This window comes from Salvelinus namaycush, chromosome 9, assembly GCF_016432855.1.
Source record: "Salvelinus namaycush isolate Seneca chromosome 9, SaNama_1.0, whole genome shotgun sequence".
In the NCBI taxonomy this organism is placed as follows: domain Eukaryota; kingdom Metazoa; phylum Chordata; class Actinopteri; order Salmoniformes; family Salmonidae; genus Salvelinus; species Salvelinus namaycush.
Window position 1 is genome coordinate 41,898,054 of NC_052315.1, and position 27,057 is coordinate 41,925,110.

General features: G+C 46.8%; 1 protein-coding gene across 1 annotated transcript in view; it reads left to right on the forward strand.

Annotated features, from left to right (window-relative positions):
* The window catches only part of LOC120054087 (SLIT-ROBO Rho GTPase-activating protein 1-like), a 159,612-nt gene extending 133,138 nt beyond the window's left edge, over positions 1 to 26,474 (forward strand). Inside the window, exons 16-22 of the mRNA XM_039001469.1 lie at positions 280 to 388; positions 1,095 to 1,319; positions 3,146 to 3,225; positions 17,121 to 17,301; positions 19,061 to 19,198; positions 22,076 to 22,460; positions 23,489 to 26,474. Coding sequence (XP_038857397.1) covers positions 280 to 388; positions 1,095 to 1,319; positions 3,146 to 3,225; positions 17,121 to 17,301; positions 19,061 to 19,198; positions 22,076 to 22,460; positions 23,489 to 23,890 — 1,520 coding nt within the window. The 3' untranslated portion in view covers positions 23,891 to 26,474. The remainder of the gene's footprint in view (positions 1 to 279; positions 389 to 1,094; positions 1,320 to 3,145; positions 3,226 to 17,120; positions 17,302 to 19,060; positions 19,199 to 22,075; positions 22,461 to 23,488) is intronic.
* The last annotated feature ends 583 nt before the right edge of the window (positions 26,475 to 27,057 follow it).

Consider the following 27,057-nt stretch of genomic DNA (forward strand, 5'->3'; position numbering starts at 1 on the left):
ACCCGATTCACTGTGACAGGAAGACTTTAATCAGCTTAATGGCTGATACGTTAGCGTGTGTGACACACACACACAAACACCACCTCGGATACATGTATTTTAAATAGCTTCATGCATACTCATAAGAAATATAGATCAGGCTAAAAACTGTTCAACCTGAATCTAAAGCATTGTAGCCTAAATGGCTCCGGTCTGTATTTCCAAGATTTACATGATGTGCAATAGTGAATGATTTAATACATCTCTCCCTCTCTCTCTCCCGCTCGCTCGCTCTCTCAGGAATAGAGAACCTGTATGAAAGATCCCTGTACATCCGTAAGATCCTCCTGACCGCCGTGCCCAGGTCTGTCCTCATCGTGATGCGCTACCTCTTCGCCTTTCTCAACCAGTAAGTCCTCAACAACCAGTCCAGGGTCATATTCATTAGGCATCAAACGGAAGAAAATGGACTGAAAGGGACTTGTCCAATAGGAAACTCCAAATGTTTGTTTTCCATTGTGTGCCATAATGAATAATATGACCCAGGCTTATTTGATATACCATTAGTAAGTACAAAACACACATTGACTGTACTACTGTATGGGGGACATGTTAGTCAATCACCAAATAGCCCTAAACTTTAACCTTTTAAGATCATTGTACAGTACACTCTGGTTTGTTACTGTATGCAGAGAGAGGGAGAGACAATGATTAGCTAGCGTTAAGTTAGACGTGTCCACTAATAAGAAGGCGTGACTGGAGAGATGTAGTAATTTACTCTACCTGAAAGGCTGTCATTGTTTATTTACTGTTTAGGTGATACAGAGAGGAGCATCATGACGGCGTGAACTCTGTTAGGTTATTACAAGGTTTGAGAATCGATCACTACCCAGACAGTGAGAGGATACGCAGGCTATCTGGTGCCTCAGCTGAAAATACAGCTGTACCACAGAGAACTCATTCCTGTTTGTACACAAACTAATGAAAATGCTGTGTTTTGTGAAGGGCAAAGTTGATCCACTATCTTGTTGAAGAGATTACGCCAACTTATCTTAACGTAAAGTCGATTGTTGTGTGTAAACCCTGTATCTCTCTATTCCCCCCCCCCCCCCCAGCCTGTCCCAGTACAGTGATGAGAACATGATGGACCCCTATAACCTGGCCATCTGCTTCGGCCCCACCCTCATGCCCACGCCCAACATCGAGGACCAGGTGTCGTGCCAGGCGCACGTCAACGAGATCATCAAGACCGTCATCATCCACCACGAGACTATCTTCCCCGACGCCAAGGAGCTGGACGGTCCCGTCTACGAGAAGTGCATGGCCGGGGGAGACTACTGGTGAGCTGAACATAGAAATGTAATTACTAGAACATAGACCTGAGCTTCGAAATATAACTACTAGAATGGACCTGGATGAGCCCGTTTATGTGAAGTGCATAGCCGGCGGAGACTACTGGTCAGGTCAGGGTTCCCACTGTTCGACACTAAGAATTCCATGACTTTTCCATGAAATGTGTTAAATTACCTGGCTTTCCCTGTCTGAAATCAACATTTCCCTGATATTCCACAAGTTCTCTGACCTGTGGGACCCTGTGAGATGATTAAGTGAGCAGGGTCACCCGTTTATGGGGTCAGGGGTCATCAATTAGTGATTCTCGATACGGGCAACTTGCGATGATGTAATTTTGACGAGCTTCACAGATGTGCAAGGTGAGGTGTTGGCCCGAGAGCTCTTTACAAAGTCGTGGGGTGTTTCTCATTCCCGTCCTGTGATTGTAGTCTAACTCCGGCTCGCAGCCAAATGACCCCTTCATAAGGGACATAATGCTCCATGCTGCAGGTATGTATGCACGCGGTGTGGAGTCCGTCCAAGGGCCACAGCTGTCTCAATACATCATGAGCGAGAGTTAATGCAGCTAATTAGGCTAACTGATGAGGTGTCTTTGGTGAGAAAATATGACAAGGGGGAGAGCTTATTTTCCTGCGTTCGAGATTTTGAATCTTTAGATATCTGCCTCGACGAGGTGAGACAGACTAAACGATCACCGTAAAGACCCTTCATCAGGGTAGAGGAAAGGAGACAAGTCACTTGGCAAGGAAACCGTCATCATTATAATGTCAAGTAGTGGAGCACGTAGAGCTATGTTAAAACAGAGCAGAGTAAAGTTCCCAAGCCAACTAGCTCCACAGTTGAGCAGCGAGAGGTTATCTACCCCCGAAGAGTACTAGCCTTGTCCCAGATCTGTTAGTGCTGTATTGCCAACTCCTTAGCTTTACATATCGGCCTTGACGAGGTTAGTAAGGAAACTCTAACCTAAAGTGCAGCACATAGAAGTACAGTACATTAAAACAGACCAGAGTCAAGACTCTGGGCCAGCTAGCTCCACAGCTGTGAGGATGACAGCCTATCACTTGCTTCCTCTGAAGAGCACGGCTGTCTCTCTGTCTCTCTGTCTCTCTCTCTGTTTCTCTGTCTCTCTCTCTGTTTCTCTGTCTCTCTCTCTCTCTGTTCCTTGGCGGAGTGTTAGCGTTAGCTCCGCCAGAGCTAATCACCCATCACAGCCGTCAGGACGCCGTCCCTGACCGAGGCACATCAAACACGTGGAGATTTTCTGTCTTCGCTTTCTCCCTCCCTCCTACCCCAGTGGGTGATGCGAGGCGGGTGGTGGTGGTGTGTTACCCTGGGAAATGGCGCTAAGTGCCAGCCGGGGGTAATCTGTGGAAGATGTAAGGGGCGTTAGTGCCAGGTTCATGCCGCAGGGTTCCCGGGGACAATGCCTGAAAACAGATCATTCAAACCCAGGTTGTGTCATGGGAATACTGACGATGCCCTCGATTTGTGGCTGCCTCTTAATTTGGCTGTAGATGCATCTCAGCCGTATAAAGTCCACTGCTTGCCTGCTCCCCTTCATCTACACTAAAAGTATTAGACGGACGAGATCTATATGAGGGTGTACCACTTACCAGGTATTTGCTTTCACCAATCCAGTCCAGTGTCACATCATTGCCCGAAGAAGGAAAGGAGACGAGGACGGGAATCCACTTCACACTATTAAGATACACCCATAGGCTGAAATGAAATTGAGTAGCTGGTACGGTTGTATCCATGGTAGCCGGACCCTGACCCTAACCTATAAACCCTGACCTCTGATCCCCCCCCACAGTGAGAGTCCCTACAGTGAGCATGGGGCCATTGAGGAGGTGGACAATGAGGGAGGGACAGAGACGCATACCAGCGAGGACGGTGAGTACCCTTCAAACAGGCATCCTCGTAAGCCTATGCTGTAATGACATACCAGATGTGAACATCATGGGAAAAGCATAAACTTTCTTAAACTCAGCCTGCTAAATGGAATGACCTTAAAGGGGCAGGGAACAGAGATGTGGGTGTCTATTGATATTCAAATGATTTTTGCATCACCATCTCCCCGTGGGACCTGGGTCACACGCTGGCAGCAGCACCCCCCTTCCAGGCCCCTGGCGGGCTCTTCTGCACCCCTCTTGACCCCCTCGGGTGATGTGATGAGGGCTCTATAATTTTTGGGGGTCAGAAAGAACTTGAATTCGAAAGAAGTCCTAATTCTATGGGTTGGCCACTCAAGTATACCAAGAATATTTAGCTACTTTTTGGAGAGTTCTCAATCGGTTCCCTCTTGAACTCCAAACTGGAATGAGGAGGATGAATGATTGTTTCGATGTCAGATTTGGTCTATACAACTTCAGACTTTCCAGACTAGCTTAATAATACCATCTCTGGTGTCCCTGCTTTTTACATTACTTCACCATGTGTTCATATGATAGGCCTCACTCACACCAGCCTCAGACACAAGCAGGCCAGGGAACTATATACTGTACTTTTCAGACAAAGTCCACCCCCCCCCCCAAAAAAAATCTAGATGTCTGCCTGCTCTTCCATCTGGTCTGTTGGACCCGGTCTCAGACGGATGAAGTTGCTCTGTTCCAAATCAAACACACTGACTCACCCCCTCAGCGGACTACAAAAGGTTCAGGTGGCCTGAGTAGAAGTCCAGAAACCGGTCGTTTCTCAGGCAGACAGTGCGGGCAGCAACTCTTTCAACCCCCCCCCACTTAAGTCCACAAGTGACATTCTCCAAACTTCCAACCCCATTTAATTTCCATGGTAATAATAAACAGACACATTAGTAGCCTAATCATAATAATGGCCATTTATCATCAGTCTGTAGACAGAATGTATACAAGAGCTCCAGGATGGAAATGTAGGCCATAGTTCTCATTACATATCTTTACTAGCACACCATCTTTCAGTCGGGCACGTTCATCCACATGTCCATTCCAACTAATGAAGACACCTGGGTCGTGTTCATTCGGCTTCTAATGGACATGTTCAATGAGAACCACTATTTTCCGCTGCAAAACGTTTCAAAAAGCGTTTTCCGTTAAATGCCTTAATGAATGAAACCGGATAGTACAGACTAGGGCACGTAGGCTACATCATAGTTTTCCATTCTAAAACGAGAACACACATTTGTAGCTATCCATTGCAAAGCTATTAATTAAGGACAAGCAAGCCTTAGAAATCATATGAACCTAACTCGGGCTACCATGGTTTCTGTCCAAATATTGTCTCCCTGTCCGTTTGAGCGGAAGGCCTTTCTGACCCCTATGTTATTGTCATTCCCGGTGGGCTCTTCAAGCCCGTTCACAGGCCTATTGTCCTCAGTTAGTGGCTGAAAATACTTTAGGATCTTACTCAGATTTACAGCCTCATTGTGAATGGTTTGTTTCTTTAGTGTTACCGTATGAAAATGTACAGTTCTGCTGTATGACGTCAATGTTAGATCCTAGCTGTGTTCAGGGATTGAACGTTTTTGTAAGCTCTTGTTGAATCAGCCACCTCTGTAACTAACCAATAAGGGAGAAGGGGGTAGCTGCAGCCCAATATGGCGACCAGAGTGTGGGTGTGTCTAAAGGAAAGTAGTGGGTGTGTCTAAAGCACTCTGTTCTATGTTAGATGGTTTCGATTGAGCTGTGTAAAAAAATAAAAACTTTTTATTTTATTTTTTATTATACCACGGACATCTGTTTCAAATCCAGAGGATGTCTGAATCGTATTTCACTTTTTTACACAAATAGTTGTACAATTTCAGTTTTAAAATGGACACATTTTTGTACTTTTTCGTGATATCCAATTGGTAGTTAGTCTTGTCCCACCGCTTAACCCGGAAGCCAGCCGCACCAATGTGTCGGAGGAAACACAGTACACCTGGCGACCGTGTCAGCATGCATTGCGCCCGGCCCACCACAGGAGTCACAAGAGCTCAATGGGACAAGGATATCCCGGCCAGCCAAACCCTCCCCTAACCCGGACGACGCTGGGCCAATTGTGCGCCGCCTCATGGATCTCCCGGTCGCGACACCGTGATACAGCTGCCCAGTGGGAAGCACCTCAGGCAGGCACATCGGTACAACACTGGTGCACTAGTCATTCGCACCGGCTTATTGACCCGTTATGCAGCCAAAAGTCTTCAGTGGCAACAAATGTGCTCAATTAGCTGATTCGCTTTCCATACACCCACTCGCCCATACTTTGTTCGCCGTATTGGGCTGCAGCTACCAATACTTGAAATAAGGCCAAGCTCTCTCCTCTTCCCTCCCTCTCCCTCTTTCCCTTCTTCCCCTCCCCCTCAATCCCTTCTCCTCTTCAACGCAAATGTGTCTGTCCTCTTTACTCAGGATAGAGAGTGGGAGAGAAACTGAATAAGAAAAATAGGGAAAGTCATTCCACGTGTTGGTCTAAGTAGCTGTCCGGAAATTCCTTTGGCTGGGAGGCTCAGCCCCCGCAGGCGTGTGTCAGAGCCCATTTATTCTGATGGACTATACCTGAAGAGGCCACATTTACAGACCTGACACCAGCAACAACCCTCTGTCTGTGTGGTCATGTAAGGCAGAAGAAAATCGTTTACAACCTACTACGTCCCAGACATAGTCGGTTGTAATTTCCTCGTGTCTGGTAACTCTTTCACATGCTACAGAACTCATTCTTCATGAACCGCATCCCGTCAGCTCCCGCAACACGTTTCTGGCCGGCAATGACATGCATGACAACGCTGCATAATCTTTATTTAGACGGCCATTTCTCCCTCCCTGTCAATACATTGGTGTACCCTCTTCTGGTAAAACACTATAGGGTCAAAGGTGATTTTTATCTCCGGGTGCTGTTTCATGTCAAACCCTGGCAGCTGAATGTTGGGACAGCCGTGGTTGGAGTAGTGCATTTTCTCTACCCAGTGTATTATACACTGAAAAGGTCATTACCTTTCCCCTAAGAGAGAGACACACACACACACACACACACACACACACACACACACACACACACACACACACACACACACACACACACACACACACACACACACACACACACACACACACACACACACACACACACACACACACACACACACACACACACACACACACACATCTGTCTCTGATCAGCATGGTGTTCTGTAGCCATGCTGTAGCCATGAATAAACAGGACCTCAGATTTATGTTTGTCTGGAGCGCGAGGGAACGAGAGAGAGTGGATTCATTGGGGCCTGCCTGGCTGCTGTTTTTCTGTCTCTTGCGTTATTGATTGTAGCCATATCTCACTCCCAAGGTTGCAGTCCCTATTCGCATGCATGGCCATGAAGACTGAGCAGAGCGAGCCATGGGACTGGCTCCACCTGGGGTGTAACGGCATCCTACCCTGTACGGCTGTTCATCTCAGTGTGTAAACATATCTGGAGTACGGCTGTCAAACGATTCAAATAATTAACTTGATGCCATTAGTTAATTGCGATTAATCACCATTTTTGAATTTGCTCAAATTTGGCCCTAAAAGATTTTTCCATTTAAAAAGCAGTGCATTGAGTTACAGGCATACTATGGGACGGAAACACAATTATCTACATCAGAATGGTTTAATAGCATTTTCACCATAAACAACACAAAATTCACTAACATAGCTACAGCTATAAATGCTCCCAATGTTTCAGCAGGCCTACTCCCTCTTATCAATGTTTCAGCAGGCCTACTCCCTCTTATCAATGTTTCAGCAGGCCTACTCCCTCTTATCAATGTTTCAGCAGACCTACTCCCTCTTATCAATGTTTCAGCAGGCCTACTCCCTCTTATCAATGTTTCAGCAGGCCTACTCCCTCTTATCAATGTTTCAGCAGGCCTACTCCCTCTTATCAATGTTTCAGCAGACCTACTCCCTCTTATCAATGTTTCAGCAGGCCTACTCCCTCTTATCAATGTTTCAGCAGGCCTACTCCCTCTTATCAATGTTTCAGCAGTCCTACTCCCTCTTATCAATGTTTCAGCAGACCTACTCCCTCTTATCAATGTTTCAGCAGGCCTACTCCCTCTTATCAATGTTTCAGCAGACCTACTCCCTCTTATCAATGTTTCAGCAGGCCTACTCCCTCTTATCAATGTTTCAGCAGACCTACTCCCTCTTATCAATGTTTCAGCAGGCCTACTCCCTCTTATCAATGTTTTAGCAGGCCTACTCCCTCTTATCAATGTTTCAGTAGGCCTACTCCCTCTTATCAGTGTTTCAGTAGACCTACTCCCTCTTATCAATGTTTCAGTAGACCTACTCCCTCTTATCAATGTTTCAGTAGACCTACTCCCTCTTATCAGTGTTTCAGTAGACCTACTCCCTCTTATCAGTGTTTCAGTAGACCTACTCCCTCTTATCAATGTTTCAGTAGGACTACTCCCTCTTATCAATGTTTCAGCAGACCTACTCCCTCTTATCAATGTTTCAGCAGGCCTACTCCCTCTTATCAATGTTTCAGCAGACCTACTCCCTCTTATCAATGTTTCAGCAGGCCTACTCCCTCTTATCAATGTTTTAGCAGACCTACTCCCTCTTATCAGTGTTTCAGTAGACCTACTCCCTCTTATCAGTGTTTCAGTAGGCCTACTACCTCTTATCAGTGTTTCAGTAGACCTACTCCCTCTTATCAGTGTTTCAGTAGACCTACTCCCTCTTATCAGTGTTTCAGTAGACCTACTCCCTCTTATCAATGTTTCAGCAGTCCTACTCCCTCTTATCAATGTTTCAGCAGTCCTACTCCCTCTTATCAATGTTTCAGCAGTCCTACTCCCTCTTTCTCTCCTTCCACACCCTCTTTCTCTCCTTCCACACCCTCTTTCTCTCCTTCCACATCCTCTTTCTCTCCTTCCACACCCTCTTTCTCTCCTTCCACACCCTCTTTCTCTCCTCCACACCCTCTCTTTCTCTCCCCCCACACCCTCTCTTTCTCTCCCCCCACACCCTCTCTTTCTCTCCCCCCACACCCTCTCTTTCTCTCCCCCCACACCCTCTCTTTCTCTCCCCCCACACCCTCTCTTTCTCCCCCCACACCCTCTCTTTCTCCCCCCACACCCTCTCTTTCTCCCCCCACACCCTCTCTTTCTCCCCCCACACCCTCTCTTTCTCCCCCCACACCCTCTCTTTCTCTCCCCCCACACCCTCTCTTTCTCTCCCCCCACACCCTCTCTTTCTCTCCCCCCACACCCTCTCTTTCTCTCCCCCCACACCCTCTCTTTCTCTCCCCCCACACCCTCTCTTTCTCTCCCCCCACACCCTCTCTTTCTCTCCCCCACACCCTCTCTTTCTCTCCCCCCCACCCCCTCTCTTTCTCTCCCCCCCACACCCTCTCTTTCTCTTCCCCCCCACACCCTCTCTTTCTCTTCCCCCCACACCCTCTCTTTCTCTTCCCCCCACACCCTCTCTTTCTCTTCCCCCCCACACCCTCTCTTTCTCTTCCCCCCCACACCCTCTCTTTCTCTTCCCCCCCACACCCTCTCTTTCTCTTCCCCCCCACACCCTCTCTTTCTCTCCCCCCCACACCCTCTCTTTCTCTCCCCCCCACACCCTCTCTTTCTCTCCCCCCCACACCCTCTCTTTCTCTCCCCCCCACACCCTCTCTTTCTCTCCCCCCCACACCCTCTCTTTCTCTCCCCCCCACACCCTCTCTTTCTCTCCCCCCCACACCCTCTCTTTCTCGCCCCCCACACCCTCTCTTGCTCGCCCCCCCACACCCTCTCTTTCTCGCCCCCCCACACCCTCTCTTTCTCCCCCCCACACCCTCTCTCTCCCTCCCTCCCTTACCCTCTCCCTCTATCCCTCCCACACCCTCTCCCTCACTCACTCCCACACCCTCCCTCCCACACCCTCTCTTATCTCTCCCTCTCTCTCTCGCTCGCACACCCTCTGTCCTCCCTCCCTCGCACACCCTCTGTCCTCCCTCCCTCCCTCCCTCTTTCTCTCCTTCCACACCCTCTTTCTCTCCCCCCACACCCTCTCTTTCTCCCCCACACCCTCTTTCTATCCCCGAAACCCTCTTTCTCTCCCCCAAACCCTCTTTCTCTCCCCCAAACCCTCTTTCTCTCCTCCACACCCTCTCTTTCTCTCCCCCACACCCTCTTTCTCTCCCCCCACACCCTCTTTCTCTCCCCCCACCCTCTCTTTCTCTCCCCCCACCCTCTCTTTCTCTCCCCCCACACCCTCTCTTTCTCTCCCCCCACACCCTCTCTTTCTCTCCCCCCACACCCTCTCTTTCTCCCCCACACCCTCTCTTTCTCCCCCACACCCTCTCTTTCTCTCCCCCCACACCTTCTCTTTCTCTCCCCCCCACACCCTCTCTTTCTCCCCCCCCCACACCCTCTCTTTCTCTCCCCCCCACACCCTCTCTTTCTCTCCCCCCCACACCCTCTCTTTCTCTCCCCCCCACACCCTCTCTTTCTCTCCCCCCCACACCCTCTCTTTCTCTCCCCCCCACACCCTCTCTTTCTCTCCCCCCCACACCCTCTCTTTCTCTCCCCCCCACACCCTCTCTTTCTCTCCCCCCCACACCCTCTCTTTCTCTCCCCCCCACACCCTCTCTTTCTCTCCCCCCCACACCCTCTCTTTCTCTCCCCCCACACCCTCTCTTTCTCTCCCCCCCACACCCTCTCTTTCTCTCCCCCCACAGCCTCTCTTTCTCTCCCCCCACACCTTCTCTTTCTCTCCCCCCACAGCCTCTCTTTCTCTCCCCCCACACCTTCTCTTTCTCTCCCCCCACACCCTCTCTTTCTCTCCCCCCACACCCTCTCTTTCTCTCCCCCCACACCCTCTCTTTCTCTCCCCCCACACCCTCTCTTTCTCTCCCCCCACACCCTCTCTTTCTCCCCCCCACCCTCTCTTTCTCCCCCCACACTCTATCTCTCCCCCCCACACCCTCTCCCTCCCTCCCTTACCCCCTCCCTCCCTTACCCCCTCCCTCCCTTACCCTCTCCCTCTATCCCTCCCACACCCTCTCCCTCTATCCCTCCCACACCCTCTCCCTCACTCACTCCCACACCCTCCCTCCCACACCCTCTCTTATCTCTCCCTCCCTCGCACACCCTCTGTCCTCCCTCCCTCCCTCGCACACCCTCTGTCCTCCCTCCCTCCCTCGCACACCCTCTGTCCTCCCTCTCTCCCTCGCACACCCTCTGTCCTCCCTCCCTCCCTCGCACACCCTCTGTCCTCCCTCCCTCCCTCGCACACCCTCTGCCCTCCCTCCCTCCCTCGCACACCCTCTGCCCTCCCTCCCTCCCTCCCTCCTTTACCCTCTTTCTCGCACACCCTCTTTCTCGCACACCCTCTCTCCCTCGCACACCCTCTCTCCCTCGCACACCCTCTCTCCCTCTCTCTCTCTCTCTCTCTCTCTCTCGCACACCCTTTCTCTCCCTCTCTCTCTCTCTCGCACACCCTTTCTCTCCCTCCCTCTCTCTCTCTCTCGCACACCCTCTCTCTCCCTCTCTCCCTCTCTCTCTCTCGCACACCCTCTCTCTCCCTCTCTCCCTCTCTCTCTCTCGCACACCGTCTCTCTCCCACTCTCTCTCTCTCCCCCTCTCTCTCTCTCCCACTCTCTCTCCCACTCCCATTGACTATGATATTGATTACTGCATTGTTGGGAAAGAGCAAGCAAGAAGGGCATTTCACTGTACTAGTGCTTGTGACAATAAAAACGTGAAACTTGAAACACACATCCTCTCTCACACACACACATATACCTATGGAGAAAGAAACGTCCCGTATTGATCTCAGAGCTGTCACCTTTATTAAATCCGACAGACTAAATTCCTGCTTGTCACATCTCATTGACTCCACAACACGCCTGTCATTCCCCAGGAGGGAGAGGGGGAGAGGACCGAGATACATGTGGAATCTCTGTCCTCGCTCCACTGCTTCCCTCCCCAGGATGCTCACCAGGGAATGGTACTGAGTTGTTCCTGTTAAAAGAATATCATGGTGTCTTTTCACACATGCTCAGGTTCCTGCTATCTCAGCTCTATGGTGCTTCTCCAGTGACATTCTTCCTATTGATGAAGCTGTGCAGAGGAGCAGCAAAAGTGAACGTCAGTGTCCAGGGACCCCCTGTCTGGTTTAATGGGTTCTGGTGGTTGGATGTTCTGGGGGGTGGATGGTGGATGGCATTACTTAATTAGAGGGGGGATGAAAGAATATGAGCTATTTTTAGCTTCGTTTGTTTCATTGCTGTGTTGTCATTGGAGAGATATTTATAACTTGTAAGAAATGTCCAGATCAAATAGGCGATGTCAGCCAACATTTTTTAGCTAGGTTTTTTAGCCCATAGATTGTTGTAATCTTTTAATCACTCAAATATGACATGAATACACATTAGACATGACAAAAAGTATAGAATTGCAGGAAATGGGCTAGAAAACTCCTTTGCTATTCATAAATCATACATAAATCAAACCAATACTTTTGGTCCCGTAAAATTTTGGGGGGGCTATGTACAAAAAGTGCTGTAATTTCTAAACTGTCCACTGAATATGGATGAAAATACCCTCAATTAAAGTGGAAAGTCTGCACTTTAACCTCCTACTCATTGTTTGATTTCAAATCCAGACTTTTGGAGCAGAGAGCCAAAATAATAAAAAATGCTTCACTGTCCCAATAATTGTGGAGGGCTCTGTATATGGCATTATTAAAGATATTGAAATAGGCCTACTGATTCAATTCACCGACCACCACAGAACATCAGCAGTGTTTATTGCGCTGTCTGTGTGTTGCTGAAGCTGCAACATAATTATCCGTTTCTGACTGAAAAGTTCTGTTACCGAAATCCCTAATTAGTTCAGGAAAAACATTCCCTCTTCCCTTAACTCTTTACGTGACACATGTATGCATCGCATGTATGCATCGCATGTGACCAATAAGGCCTGACCTATAGCATATCATAAACACACCAACAAATGAGTTATAACAAACTCCAAACACCATAACACATGTGACCGCAAAATGGATGCAGAGAACGTGACAAATGAACTCGAAACGGGAACTGGTTGCTCAGGCTTTAAAGGGGAAGTCAAATCGGTGGAATAAATTTGACTGATTGTGGAAAATACTGGAGATAAAGAAGGGGTGGTAAGGACCAAGCTCTGCATGCATATTATGTGTGCCAAACAGGTACTGTTTTTCTGACTGTTTGGAACAATGTAAACAACCCAAAATAAATGATAAGCGTACCAGAGAGTCTGTTGTAAGGTTGTTTTTTTGTGTGTATTTTTTGTAACGCCTTTCTTACAGCAAACACTACAAACTGCTGCATGCGTTCGTGAATACAATTGCTGAAATGGAACGATTTATTATGCTAATTATTCAAGGGACGCTTTATTTTATTTTACAACTAAAATGCTTGATTGTTTTTTAAATTAGGAATGCCTCGTATTCTGTGTGATGACATGAATGCATCGAATGAATGATAGAGTAGCCTATATAAATATTAAAACATAGGCCTAAGTAAGACTAAACAGGGTGCTCTCTTAAACCTACAGCTCGACGATGGTTAGACAAGGCTGCTATACTAAGCCTACTAATGATGATGACATTACTTATTATTATAATGATGGTCATTATAGTAATAATAACAATAAGAAGGAGATCAATAATAATAATTTGTTATTATTATTATAAATGTAATTTTCCTGACAATTTGGAACAGTGTAAACAACACTAAATCAATTATAAGTAATACCAGAGAGGCTGTTCAAACGAAGAAAAACAAGTGTGAAGCCTTAATTACAGCATAGCAAAGATTAAAAACAGCCTAATTTGTGTGATTGTTTATCCGACATGTTGTGGTTGCGTGAGGCTTGGTGCTTTCAGAATCATTAGGCTATTAAACAAACACTTATATAGGCAACAGAAGCAGTATGTCTTATTTCTGTTTATGTGCCCGACCGGCTTGATTTGGTCTTATGTAGCAACATTTGAAATTGTGTTATTTTTTTTTATTATTTTTTTATCCCCTTTTCTCCCCAATTTTCGTGGTATCCAATCGCTAGTAATTACTATCTTGTCTCATCGCTACAACTCCCGTACGGGCTCGGGAGAGACGAAGGTCGAAAGCCATGCGTCCTCCGAAGCACAACCCAACCAAGCCGCACTGCTTCTTTAACACAGCGCGCCTCCAACCCGGAAGCCAGCCGCACCAATGTGTCGGAGGAAACACCGTGCACCTGGCCCCCTTGGTTAGCACGCACTGCGCCCGGCCCGCCACAGGAGTCGCTGGAGCGCGATGAGACAAGGATATCCCTACCGGCCAAACCCACCCTAACCCGGACGACGCTAGCCCAATTGTGCGTCGCCCCACGGACCTCCCGGTCGCGGCCGGCTGCGACAGAGCCTGGGCGCGAACCCAGAGACTCTGGTGGCGCAGTTAGCACTGCGATGCAGTGCCCTAGACCACTGCGCCACCCGGGAGGCCGAAATTGTGTTTTTTACATTGGATAAAAGTAGAGACTCTAGAAAATGGTAGATCACACACTACAGTTGAGGAGTAATGGGGAAGTAATTCTGCTTTGAAAGTTAATAAACTTGTATCCTCACTTTTGAGAAAATGGCCTTTGAATGTTTTGGTATGTAGTGAAGAGCTCTTTGTCTACACTCATACACGTAACGTTTGCTAGCTAACAGTACACTTTAACTTGACATTTAGATTTTTTTTTTCAAATTACGTTCAAATGGCTCTCCTCTGAATTAGTGATGCTTGACATACGCCTAGTTTCCTGAACCGAGTCACCATATATGTATGTTTTATAAAGCCAGCCACATGTAATAGTTAGGCAATTGATTATAGACCTAATTACGTTGGCGTTTCCTCACTTTTTATAGACAATTGAGGCAAGGGCTGTTTTCTCATCTCCTAACCCTGCTGCTGCCTCCGCTGCATTGTTCTCAACACCAATCTGCTGATTAACCTCTCTAGGGTACGTGGGACGGTAGCGTCCCACCTCGTCAACAGCCACTGAAACTGCAGGGCGCCAAATTCAAAACAAAAGAAATCCCATAATTAAAATTCCTCAAACATACATGTATTTTACACCGTTTTAAAGATACACTTGTTGTAAATCCAGCCACAGTGTCCGATTTCAAAAAGGCTTTACGACGAAAGCAAACCAAACGATTATGTTAGGTGTGTGCCTATTCACAGAATAACACAGCCATTTTTCCAGCCAAAGAGAGGATTCACAAAAAGCAGAAATATAGATAAAATGAATCACTAACCTTTGATCTTCATCAGATGACACTCATAGGACTTCATGTTACACAATACATGTATGTTTTGTTCGGTAAAGTTCATATTTATATCCAAAAATCTGAGTTTACATTGGCACGTTACGTTCAGAAGTTCCAAAACATCCGGTGATTTTGCAGAGAGCCACATCAATTTACAGAAATACTCATTATAAATGTTGATAAATACAAGTGTTATGCATGGAACTTTCCATGCAAGTCCAGCGGAAAGTACGGACAAAAAGTTAAAGTTATATTACAGTCCGTAGAAACATGACAAACGAAGTATTGAATCAATCTTTAGGATGTTTTTAACATAATTCTTCAATCATGTTCCAACCGGAGAATTCCTTTGTCTTCAGAAGTGCGATGGAACAGAGCTCGCTCTCACATGAACGCGCATGGTCAGCTCATGGTAGACCTTACTCAATCCCCTCTCATTCGGCCCCACTTCACAGTAGAAGCATCAGACAAGGCTCTAAAGACTGTTGACAAACTGACCAATATCCCACTGTATCTTTAATAGGGAATGAGTTGAAAAACGACCAACCTCAGATTTCCCACTTCCTGGTTGGATTTTTTTCTCAGGTTTTTGCCTGCCATATGAGTTATGTTATACTCAGACATCATTCAAACAGTTTTATAAACTTCAGAGTGCCTATCCAAATCTAGCTTTTATGGCTGAGTAGTGGGCACGCTTTTCATCCGGACGTGAAAATACTGCACCCTACCCCAAAGAAGTTAACTTTGCTATTATGCGCACAGCAACATGGTCTAGGGAAAGGCACCAATTCAACAGCGCACTGATGTTTCAGAACCGCGGACAGCGACCGCTGTCAAACACGGGAGGAAACGTGTTTGTTATCAAATAATGTGTTATTAGTGTTGCACCATTGGCCTTAACCATATACAATTTCAGTAGCACATGTCTTAGTGATGGACTGTTCCATCCCCACGGCCTCCACAATGGATGAGTCCACTCAGACAGTCGGGAATCAGACAGGTGTCTTGTTACATCATGATTAATAAAAAATGTGCTACTGCTCAACAGCCTTTTGACCAAACAATCGACCAGTCGACTAAATGAGGTCAGCCCTACTTGAATCTCAAGAGAAGAAAGGTTTAATATTAAGGGTTATCGTACTCAGAAAATAGTCCCGATCATATAGGCCTAGACGATATCCAAAACAACTAACACACTGAATTGATAAATTTTCTGTTATTTTATGTCTCGACTAAATTTTACCGCTAGTCAATGCCACAGCTGACTTTACCAATCTGTGAGGTAAAGTCGTTAAAGTATTCAATCCTTTAGCTGTGTATTTCGGATGGAATTTACGCATTAGAATGTACCAGAGAATGCCGCCAAAATAGAGCTCGTTCTGCATTTTATTTGATCAGTGTTTCTATTGGGTTGATCTTAAAATTGACATCTTGGACATCCCATGCCAAATCTCCATAGATATGTGTGATAGCTTGTAGTTTGGAAACATACTCTCTGGTGTGTAGTAGTTTAACCTCAGCACTGAGTAGAGTAGATGTCCCTGCACTATAAATATCCCTGTTCAGGGCCTTTAGGGCCTGTTGTCCTGGGTCGTCTGTGTTTAGCTCGGTTGTTATTGACACTGACTAAAATAGGCTAACTGATTGCTACCTTCAATCATAGATCAACAATACCATACCAATTTGTGACATAATTCAGACATACATAACCGTGACATACATACTACATAATACTGACATACACTGAGCGTACAAAACATATCTAATATTGAGTTGCACTCCCCCTTTTGCCCTCAGAACAACCTCAATTCGTCAGAGCGTGGACTCTGAAAGGGGTGAAAAGCGTTCTACAGGGATTCTGGCCCATGTTGACTCCAATGCTTCACACAGTTGTGTCAAGTTGGCTGGATGTCCTTTGGGTGGTGGACCTTTCCTGACATACACACAGAAAGCTGTTGAGCGTGAAAAACCCAGCAGCACTGCAGTTCTTGACACACTCAAAACGCTGTGCCTTGCGAGTGGCGCTGCTGTCTAAGGCACTGCATCTCAGTGCAAGAGGCGTCACTACAATCCCTGGTTCAAATCCAGGCTGTATCACATCCGGCCGTGATTGGGAGTCCCATAGGGCGGCGCACAATTGGCCCAGCGTCGTCCGGGTTTGGCCGGGTTAGGCCGTCATTGTAAATAAGAATTTGTTCTTAACTGACTTGACTAGGTAAATAAAGGTTCAATAAATTAATACAAAAATACTACCATACCCCGTTCAAAGGCACTGAATTATTTTGTCACCCATGTCTCAAGGCTTAAAAATTATTCTTTAACCTGTATCCTCCCCTTCATTAACACTGATTTGAAGTGGATTTAAGTGACATGGAAAGCGCAGCTGTTCCTAAAGTTTTGTACACTCAGTGTATAATTGCCAGAATTATTGACAATCTCTGTGAAAGTTTCCTCATGTACTTTATCAGCCATTAGTTTGACACACCTGATCGTGTGCTCCTCCTCCTCGTCTCCTGCAGAAGGTGAGCCCATCGAAGCAATCGCCAAGTTTGACTACGTGGGACGCTCGGCCCGCGAGCTGTCCTTCAAGAAGGGCGCCTCCCTGCTGCTGTACCAGCGGGCATCAGATGACTGGTGGGAGGGACGGCACAATGGCATCGACGGCCTGGTGCCTCACCAGTACATTGTGGTGCAGGACATGTGAGTATGCAGCCCATAGAGACAAACACACAGCTTCTAGAGCTACTATCACATACAGTGTGTTATGCTCATGTTCTTATTCCATTTCAGACATCAAGGGACTGGTATTATCCATCAATCTGGTCACATGACAATATGTTGAATTAAATCTATTATTTTTCCAAAGACGGTACAATCCAGACAAGCAGTTTTGCACAGGAATTGTTAGTGGGGCAGGATTTGTAGTTGCACAACAGTACGATATGTCACCATCCTTGAAGTCTAGACTCCTACTCCCTTACCAATACGTTAGACTGTCGATTAGCGACTCTTGCATGCAGTATATGTGTCTACATTCTTGAAGAGGACTCCTCAGTACAGCAGTACAACCGCTCTCCTGCGTAACTGACCAATCAGTTAATAAATCAATCACGTTGTACTGCATTTTGTATTGTATTTCACTCTTAAAACAGAATAAACCCAACCTCCCTTAATCCCATTTAGGGTCCTTTTTCATAGTGAAAGTGCCGTCACCCTTCCATATTTAATGTTCTCCCTCTGGATTAATCACTGCGCTGTCCCCGTCTTGGTGGTCAAGTCCTCCCTGACACTGACTTTGAGGGGCCTTGGCCAAGGCTCTGGGGCTGTGTAAAGCAGGGCCCTGGGCTGCAGGCTGGGGGCCTCCGTCCGTCTTTCCCAGGTGTCCTCTAGGGGTCCTTAACTACGCCGTCTGTCATCCTCATCCCCCCCTGGAGCACCTCTCCACCCCGGGAACCGCCCCTCCGCCCCAGCAACAGTCGCTGCCTAATGGGATGGATCTAAATCCTCATTTAAGAGGGCGAGATGGCCAGAAAAACAGCTGTTTTAAAACTCCCCTCCTCCCTCAGTGCTGCGGGTCCTTTTCCAGCTGTCCCTCTGATGGCTGTTTTCTTAGTTAATGGAACGGCCCAGAGAACTTACTGCCATGTGTCCCGTAACATAGCATAATGTACTAGAGTGGTGCGGGGGGGTAGGGGGGCTCTCAGGGCTCCGAGACACACGGCCACATCTAAGGGCCCAGAATAAAGTGATGTCTGGGACATATCTCGCCCTTTCTCAGTCTCTGTTTGGCAGCCAGGGTATCCTCTTTCAGAGCTGTGCTGTGGGGCCAGGGGAACTCTAAGGCACGACTGAGCAAATTCACAGCATGGTGTGTACTGTCTGAGCACTTGGTTGAAATACAGTAAGATGTAGCTTTGCGTATCAGATGGCTGGGCCACGGTCATCCTTGTTGTGATACGTGCACTGCAGCGTGCGTGGTTTATCAGCCAGTCCATTAGTCACCGCTCCACCAGACTCTGTGGCTGGTAAGCAGGTCTGATTGCTGCCACCTGACAGGAACGGGCACCAATTGCAGTGTCTGCAGCTAGCGCACAGCTCCGCTCAGTCACACAGGCAGCCCACTGAGATAAACCAGACAGCTGGCACTGGTCAAGCTGCCTGGCAGTCCTGGACACACCATGACTAATGGCATGCTAATAGATGCAGGCCGATGAGTCAACATGAACCTGGAGGAGAGGCTAGTTAGGAATGATTGACTGAGCTCCTTTGTAGCTCAGTTGGGTAGAGCATGGCACTTGTAACGCCAGGGTCGCTTTGGATGAAAGTGTCTGCCAAATGGGTTTTATTATTATTAACTCAATACACTGTGGTCAAAAGCTTTACACTTCTAAGCTTTTGTTGCATAAAAAAATATATATATTGTCTTTTTTTTTTGGTCTTTTGTGTGTGTGTGTTACAGGGACGATCATTTCTCGGACACACTAAGTCAGAAGGCTGACAGTGAGGCCAGCAGCGGTCATGGAGCTGAGGACGAAGGCATGTGTTCAGGCAAAGACACGGGCTCCCCTACAGACACCAGGATCTCTGATGCCTACAGGTGAGTTCCACCACATCTCACCTCTACCTCATGTAGTGAGGGTGTATTTATTCAACGGAAGAAAACGGACTGAAACATGGGGGGGGGGGGGGGGGGGGGGGCTACTTGGATGCGCATTTTTGTTTTCCGTTGCAAAACATTTTAAAATGTTTTATGCTGCTTGCCCGCCTGCCACACACACACTAGCCTACCGGGGACGGCAACCCTTGTGTGACCCCCAGCACACCTTGACGTCTCACTGTGGCATCCTCTCAAGCATTTAGCTAATGAAAGATGGCCAAGCCAATAACTGCCTGACTGATGGGACAGTCTGTCTGCCAGGGCTCTGGCTCGGACTACCACCAGCACCACCACACCCTCTCCTGACTCCACTGTACTGCCTGTGGGCAACTAGAGTTTAAAAGGCAAAAGTGGTACATAAAATGTAAAAATATCAACTTTCTGTGGAATGTAAACATTTTGTATGGAGATGAATCTATGAGTTCCAATGAAGGAAAATACATTCTGCATACCTGCCTTTACCTCTGGTTACGACTGAGGGGGTATTGGAGTAAGTCATTGCGTCTAGATCAGAATGACCAGATGCTTCCACACTTCTAAACCTGGGCCCGTGTTCACAAACGGTCTAGGAAAGTAGAGCTTGCCTTTTTAGAAAGATATTATGTGGACAGACGGACCTGATTCTAGATCAGCACTCCTACTGCTCTAAGAGAATGCTTGAATACGGGCCCCGTTTCCCTGTCCTGTCCCGCTCCCACCTACTCTCTCAGCGTAATGGCCAATAGAGTTCTCGTTAATGATGAGTTGTCCCAGTCAGTGGGTCATTTCAGTTTTCAAATGAGTTGGCTTTAGGGAGTATGTTGTAAATACATTAGAAGGTTTTTTTAATAGTGGTGCTTGGTCATTCTCAGAGCAGTCCAGGGCTGATACACACTCTCTCTCTCCTGGTGTATCTTTTTGGCAGGGACTATGTTGGCTTCTGGGAGAGCTCTAGTATTTCGTATTTGTTCTTCCTTTCATTGCTGCATTCTAATTTGTGTGGCGGTGTAGGCGACCTTGGACAATCTACCACTGGCATCAGCCCAAATACAAGTTAAGATACTGTTTTATTAAAGGGCTTGCTCACTTGTCTCTCTGCTGGAGAGAATGTTGATGAATCACACTGTGTTTTGTAGTATCTTAGCTATGTGTTCCATTCTGCAGATTCAGAGCCTCAGTCACCTTCTCCAATCATGTTCCATAGTCATTTCCTGTCACTGTCCCCCCCACACCCCCGCCCCACTCCCAATTCCCATGCCGTGTCCAAGTTGTTATCCCCTCTCTCGCTCCTCCTGGCAGCCCTCCATTTTCTCTCGCTCCCCTCTCTCTTTCGCTCTCTCCACTGTTCTATGCAGACATGGCTTGGCACTGTTGAATCATTCATATCTTTGGCTTTATTTAGACATCTACTCCCACTGTTCGCGATCAACAACGATGCACTCACTGGCTAGTCAAAAGCCCTGAAGTGCATGGTATGTTGTCAGGCGATTTACATCATTTCTGTTATACAACTGTATTAATTACAGCATAGAATTGTAGTCAGTCAGCCAGACAACATTATTGTATAATCTGGTTTGCGTTTGTATGACATCATCAAAAGCATGGTAAAGAATGCCGTCATGTCAGTGAACCGTTGTCTCTGTATTGTGTTGATAGACAGGAATGCATGTCATTTACTCTAGAATCTTGGATGAATAGCTAGTGTATAATATGGTTTAAAAGTACACAATGACTGTCTATGGGTTGTACTGTAGCAGTTATCTTCCTTGCTATAAGCCTGTTCATATATTAAGTTGTGTGATTTTACTCCCCCCTGCTGGTCATGATGAGTCCCTGCACTTGTTTACCCCCTGCAGTAACACACTCCTCTCCCAACCCCCAGTCAGTCCTCCATACTGTATCAGAACACATCATGGCCCATATTTAGCTCCATGATGAAGGTCCCTCAGGCTCTTAATGACGGTGGCTGAGACAGTGTTCATTAGGCAGGAATTAGACTGGGACTTGAAACACTCTGAAAAGCCTGGGAGGGATGATTAAGGAATGAATAGCTGCTAGACTCATGAATGACAATTCATGGAGATAAAGGTTTTGTCACAACACTGATATGAGACAGGAAGTGCTGTGCAGCTAGCCTGGTCCCACATCTGTTTTGTGCTGTCTTGCCAACTACTATGGTCTTGTAACGATACCAGTTTGGATACTACAGCAAGCCAACCTGCAGTGTTTAGTGCTGATCAGGTTGTGTGATATAACATTATGACTCACACACACACTTGGCTGTCTCCTGCTAGGCTGGCTGGGTGTTGTAAATATGCAGATCAGAGCAGTGTCTTTTTAGAGCCCCGGTAGAAATGACGTGTGTGCGTGCGCATGTGCGTGTATATCTATGTTCAGGAGGGTGTGTTGAGACAGACAGGTTCAGATGGAGGACAGCTCTAATGCTGAGCCAGCTGTACCTTCTCCCAGGCAGGGGGCCTGCTGTGGCTGGAGGTGCTGATAAAGACCCAGCCTGCAGGCCTCTCAGTGTTGCAGCGTGAGCCCTGCCAGCCCTCACTATACCTGGGCTCTGAACAAGCTACTAGGAGCACTTTGGGACTGCCATATAGGTTTACATCTGAACACTAAATTCAGACAGAATGCTTCAACAACTCTGCCTGGTGTCTCGATCCACATAGTGACAAAGAATCTGTGAGGGAATGTAGCTACATTACCACGGCCCGTCTGCAAGACAATGCAACATTTATAACGTATAACGCCATAGACCTGCCTAGTTTAAATAAAGGTTAAATAAAATAACCTGACCTCTGTGTCTTTGCACCACCCCTCCCACGGCAGGCACAGAAAGAGGACGGAGCCCCCATCGCGCCGCCCCCCTGTCCGCCCCAGTGACGTCCACTGCATAGTACACTCCCAGCAGATCCACGGGGGCCAGGGTCACACCCCTGAGATGGGTTCTCCGGTGCTGGGTCACTCCTTCAGCCCCCGGGATCTGCTGCGGAGCCGCAACCACGGCCAGCTGCCCATGGACAGTCCAGAGCGCCGGCGGCGCACCGGCCACGGCAGCCTGACCAACATCAGCCGCCACGAGTCGCTGAAGAAGATGGAGAGCCCGCCCATCCGACGCTCCACGAGTTCTGGCCAGTACACGGCCGTGTTCCAGGAGCCCCACCCACACCCGCACGGCGGCGGCAAGCCCCTGGACCCGGAGACCATCGCACAGGTCAGCATCAGCTACGAGGGACGAGCACAGCTCACTCCAGCACCACAGCCCTGCACCGCCCTGTAAACCTAGTCAGTGCTAATTCTGTATTCTGCTCCTGAACACCTCTGTCACATCACTCCCAAACACATTCACATTGACAATCTAGTTGTCATGTTATCAAGACGCTCCTATACAGAGTGACTTACAATAAGTGAAGTCAACAAATGTAGGTGAGACGAGACAACCACATGTCACCATCATTGCAAGTAAAACATTCTTTAAAGAATTTCTGCTAGCAGCAACCCCAGCGCTAGTAAGAATATCACAGAAAAAGATGTGTGTTTGTTGCTTCATATAGCTTCTGGGACATTGACGTTGAGTTAAATCGCTTTTGAGACCCGAGTATCTATTTTTGTAATGTTCCACACCGTCACACAAGCTGTTAATTTGGTCCGAGTGCCGCGTATCAGAACAGAAAATAGAAAGTCATTATTTCAAAGCGGCATCAGTGTCTGCATGGTAATACTTTGTGTCGTTACAGACCACAATTACCTTATCAGAGCTCTGATAACAATGCGATGCGTCTTGGCGGTAGCCGTATGCATTGTGGGAAATCATGAGAAGCCATCAGCAGTGTGAAGAGACTTCTAATTAGGAAGCTGATGGTCAAAAAGAGGATGATGTCTCTCTCCATTGGGTTGTCTGTCTCTGTCTAGTAGGGAGATGCTCTGATGAATGTCTTGTCATCTCTGCATCTTGTCTTTGGTATTCGAAGTCGGGCACATGCCCAGGGATTTCAGTCTCAAGCAGCACTTTTGGCCTGACTGAGCCCGCATTCATGCATGGCCTCCCGAGTGGCGCAGCGGTCTAAGGCACTGCATCTCAGTGCAAGAGGCGTCACTACAGTCCCTGTTTCGGATCCAGGCTGTATCACATCTGGCTGTGATTGGGAGTCCCATAGGGATGTCACTGTTTTTTTATTAACTTCTGTCTTTTTCTCTCTTTTCCCTCTCTGTTTACCTACCGCTGGCGCTCTCTCCCTGCAGGACATAGAGGAGACGATGAACACGGCGCTGAACGAGCTGCGGGAGCTAGAGAGGCAGAGTTCGGCCAAGCACGCCCCCGACGTGGTGCTGGACACCCTGGAGCAGAGGCAGTCGACCGGGGGCCCCACCCCAGCTAGTTCCAGCGAGTCCCTCAGCCCCCTCCACAACATCCTGCTGAGGGCCCAGACCGGCGAGGCCGGGGGGGCGCCGATGCGCCGCAGCACCAGCTCCTCCAGCGACACCATGAGCACCTTCAAGCCGGTGGTGATGCCCCGCATGGGGGTGCAGCTCAAGCCACCTGCCCTGAGGCCTAAGCCCCTGGTGCTGCCCAAGACGGGCCCGGCCCACCTCCCCGCCGCACCCCCTCCCCAGGACCCCCTGGACAAGTCGTGCACCATGTGAACGCTGAACTCTGGGATGGGAGCAGAGGCCAATGGGACAATGGGAGAAGGGCTCTGAGTCTAGATACAGTAGCAACATGTTATCGATGTCTATAGATTCTAATAATAATTATAACATTGTGAGGACAGTAGAAGAACAGTCCATTGCCTGGACATTGATTAAAGAGATCTGAGACATTCAAGTAAACAAGGATACTGTAGTTTGCTTTGTGAGATGGATTTGTTTTCTTGCAGTGTCTAGAAGTTAACCAGTGTCAAGTAAGTTAACCACATTTATTGACAATGACAACATAGGGATATTCTCGGGTCTGCTAAACAGACTGAACTACCACAAGGAAAAGGGCATGTTTCAGTGTGAATATTTTCAACAGACAAATAGTTTGTCATGATCATATAGAAAATACTGTAGAATCTGCTGAAATGCCTAGCATCGCTAGATAGGTCAACTTTTTCTTCTTGATCATTACTATATACAGTAACAAATCACAAAGGCTTTCTTTGAGGTTACAGAAACAAGAGAACTACAAAAGAATGAACGCTAAAGAAACAGTGGTGCCACGTTTTGTTTCCTACTCAGCCAGGGGAACTATGGGAAATGTAGTCCGTGTCAGCTGAGCCCGACTGGAGTTCGCTTCTCACTTAGATGTAAAACGCTTAGGTTTAGAGTACTGATCGTAAGGCCTTACTGCCACTCAGAAATATAAGCTGTCAATAGTGTTCAGACCACCAATCGAAAGCTGCTGGTAGTATGGGTGTAGCTAACTAATGTTTATAGCTGAGATTGAAACAGAGACTGAAGCAGGGAGTGGAAGAGTCCAGATATGTGTGTGATCATAAGGGTACACTCATATATATGAGTTATGAAAAATTGTACAAGATTGCCTACATGTTGATTTCACATGGCTTTATTTTAACACAGTGGCATTGTTCTAAACAAAGTCTGGAGGGAGACGAGGATACAACCACTATGTGAAATATTACCCGCTATGGAAATTCTGTGAAAATTGTTATATACTCTTAAAGACCTGTGTCGAACCTTCGTTGGCCTTCTGTCTTTAGAATCAAGGGGCCGGTTGAGAATGGTTTGCTGTACTGTAGACGCCCCACAATGCATATGACCAATGGTATACACAACACACAACAGCTTGTTTTACTGTACACACAATGCCTGGCTTTCTCTGTCCAAATGAATCATAGTTTTAGAGCATGGATGTTACTCTTTCTTTCTCTGCTTGTGCAAGACTCTAGAAACATGTGGAAAGACTCACGGCAGTCAACTCTCCCAACGACGGAGTGCTGCCAGTAGCCATGGACTAACTGACTGTTACTGTAAAATACTACCTTGTTCATCATACTGCTTCTTGTGTTTCTTGTCAATGTTAGTGTGTGAGAAGCTTTCTATCCCAATAGCCCCCCCTCTGACCATGTAGGCTAATCCTTGTGTTGTGGATAGGGAGATGGGCTGGTCCATTACTCTGTGGGAGAGATGTGACTGATGTTTAGATTCTCCATCAGGAATCTGTCATTACATGTAGGCGATAAACCCCCTCTTGAATGATTGATTTGGTCCTGGGGAATACATACTCGCATGTTCACTGAAGACCATGTCACATGATGTGGGTGTATGTGACAACTGACCACCAAGGGAACTGGCCTACTCATACTGGAACTGTATGTCCCCCTGTTTTCCAATTCTGTGACCGTGCCCTCTAGAAGTCTGTCTGTGTAGCTGAAGAAAGAAGACTGATAGGTGCATGTGTGGGGAAGCTTGCATCTGGTTAAAAAGCAAGGACAAAAAAAAACAGTCTCAAATTTGCAATAAGCAATGTTTTCCTTGAAATACAAACTGCAACAGGTTTATTTTTGTCTGTTGCAAAACATTTATGTATATTAAAAGTGAATATGATCTGAATTCTGGATTACAACCCTTTTTTCTGAATTATGTAATGTTCATTTGTTTAAGATTTTAGTTTTGTTAGAATTGAATAGGATTTTTTGAACAAAGGATGTAGAAATTCAGAAGTCCAATGCAGAGTCTTGAAAGTTGCAGGTGTCCTACCCAAACCCGGATCGTATTCATTCGACACCAAATGGAAGAAAACTGACAAACGGAGGGAGTACCAAGAAGAAACACTCATTTAGTTTTCCGTTTTGCTACAGTGTCTCCTAATGAACATGAGCCTGTTGTATTCTGTGTTTTCTCTCTATGCCAATCATACACAGTTAGCAGTAGCGTCCTGCCTGTTGACTAACTTTGTGTCCTTGTACATCTGTAGTATGTACACGTGAAAGTGCCTTTGAAAATGTTTTAGAGGAACTTGAACTATGTTCTGTACTGTTGCGTTCTCATTTCAGACCCTGTGTTATGAGCAGTAGGAAGCAAGATGAATGAATTAATAATGATGATGCCATTTTAGAAAAAGTTATTAATTAATGAATAATAAAGATACTGCTTATACATTGTTACAATGCACTTTTATGTATAGAACTGTATATTTGGCATGAAATATCTTAACTTTTAGAGCTATTTGAGGGTTGTTCCTCAAAGGTTTTTCTTTCTAATAAAGGCAATTGTTCAGTCTGAAGTGGTCTTGTCCTCTTGTAATAAAATTAGCACTGCGCATGTTGTCAGCAGCACTATAAACCTCTGGTCATTGTGTTAAAGGATATACTTCACTATTTACAACTATACAACTAATTATATCTTACTCTGAAGAAAACGGGTGCAGTTGAAGTCGGAAGTTTACATACACTTAGAATACTTAGTCATTAAAACTAGTTTTTCAACCAATCCACACATTTCTTGTTAACAAGCTATAGTTTTGGCAAGTCGGTTAGGACATCTCCTGTGTGCATGACACAAGTAATTTTTCCAAAAATTGTTTACAGACAAATTATTTAACTTATAATTCACTGTATCACAATTCCAGTGGGTCAGAAGTTTACATACACTAAGTTGACTGTGCCTTTAAACAGCTTGGAAAATTCCAGATAATGATGTCATGGCTTTAGAAACTTCTGATAGGCTAATTGACATAATTTGAGTCAATTGGAGGTGTACCTGTGGATGTATTTCAAGGCCTACCTTCAAACTCTGTGCCTCTCTGCTTGACATCATGGGAAAAGAAATCAGCCAAGACCTCAGAAAAAGTCTGGTTCATCCTTAGG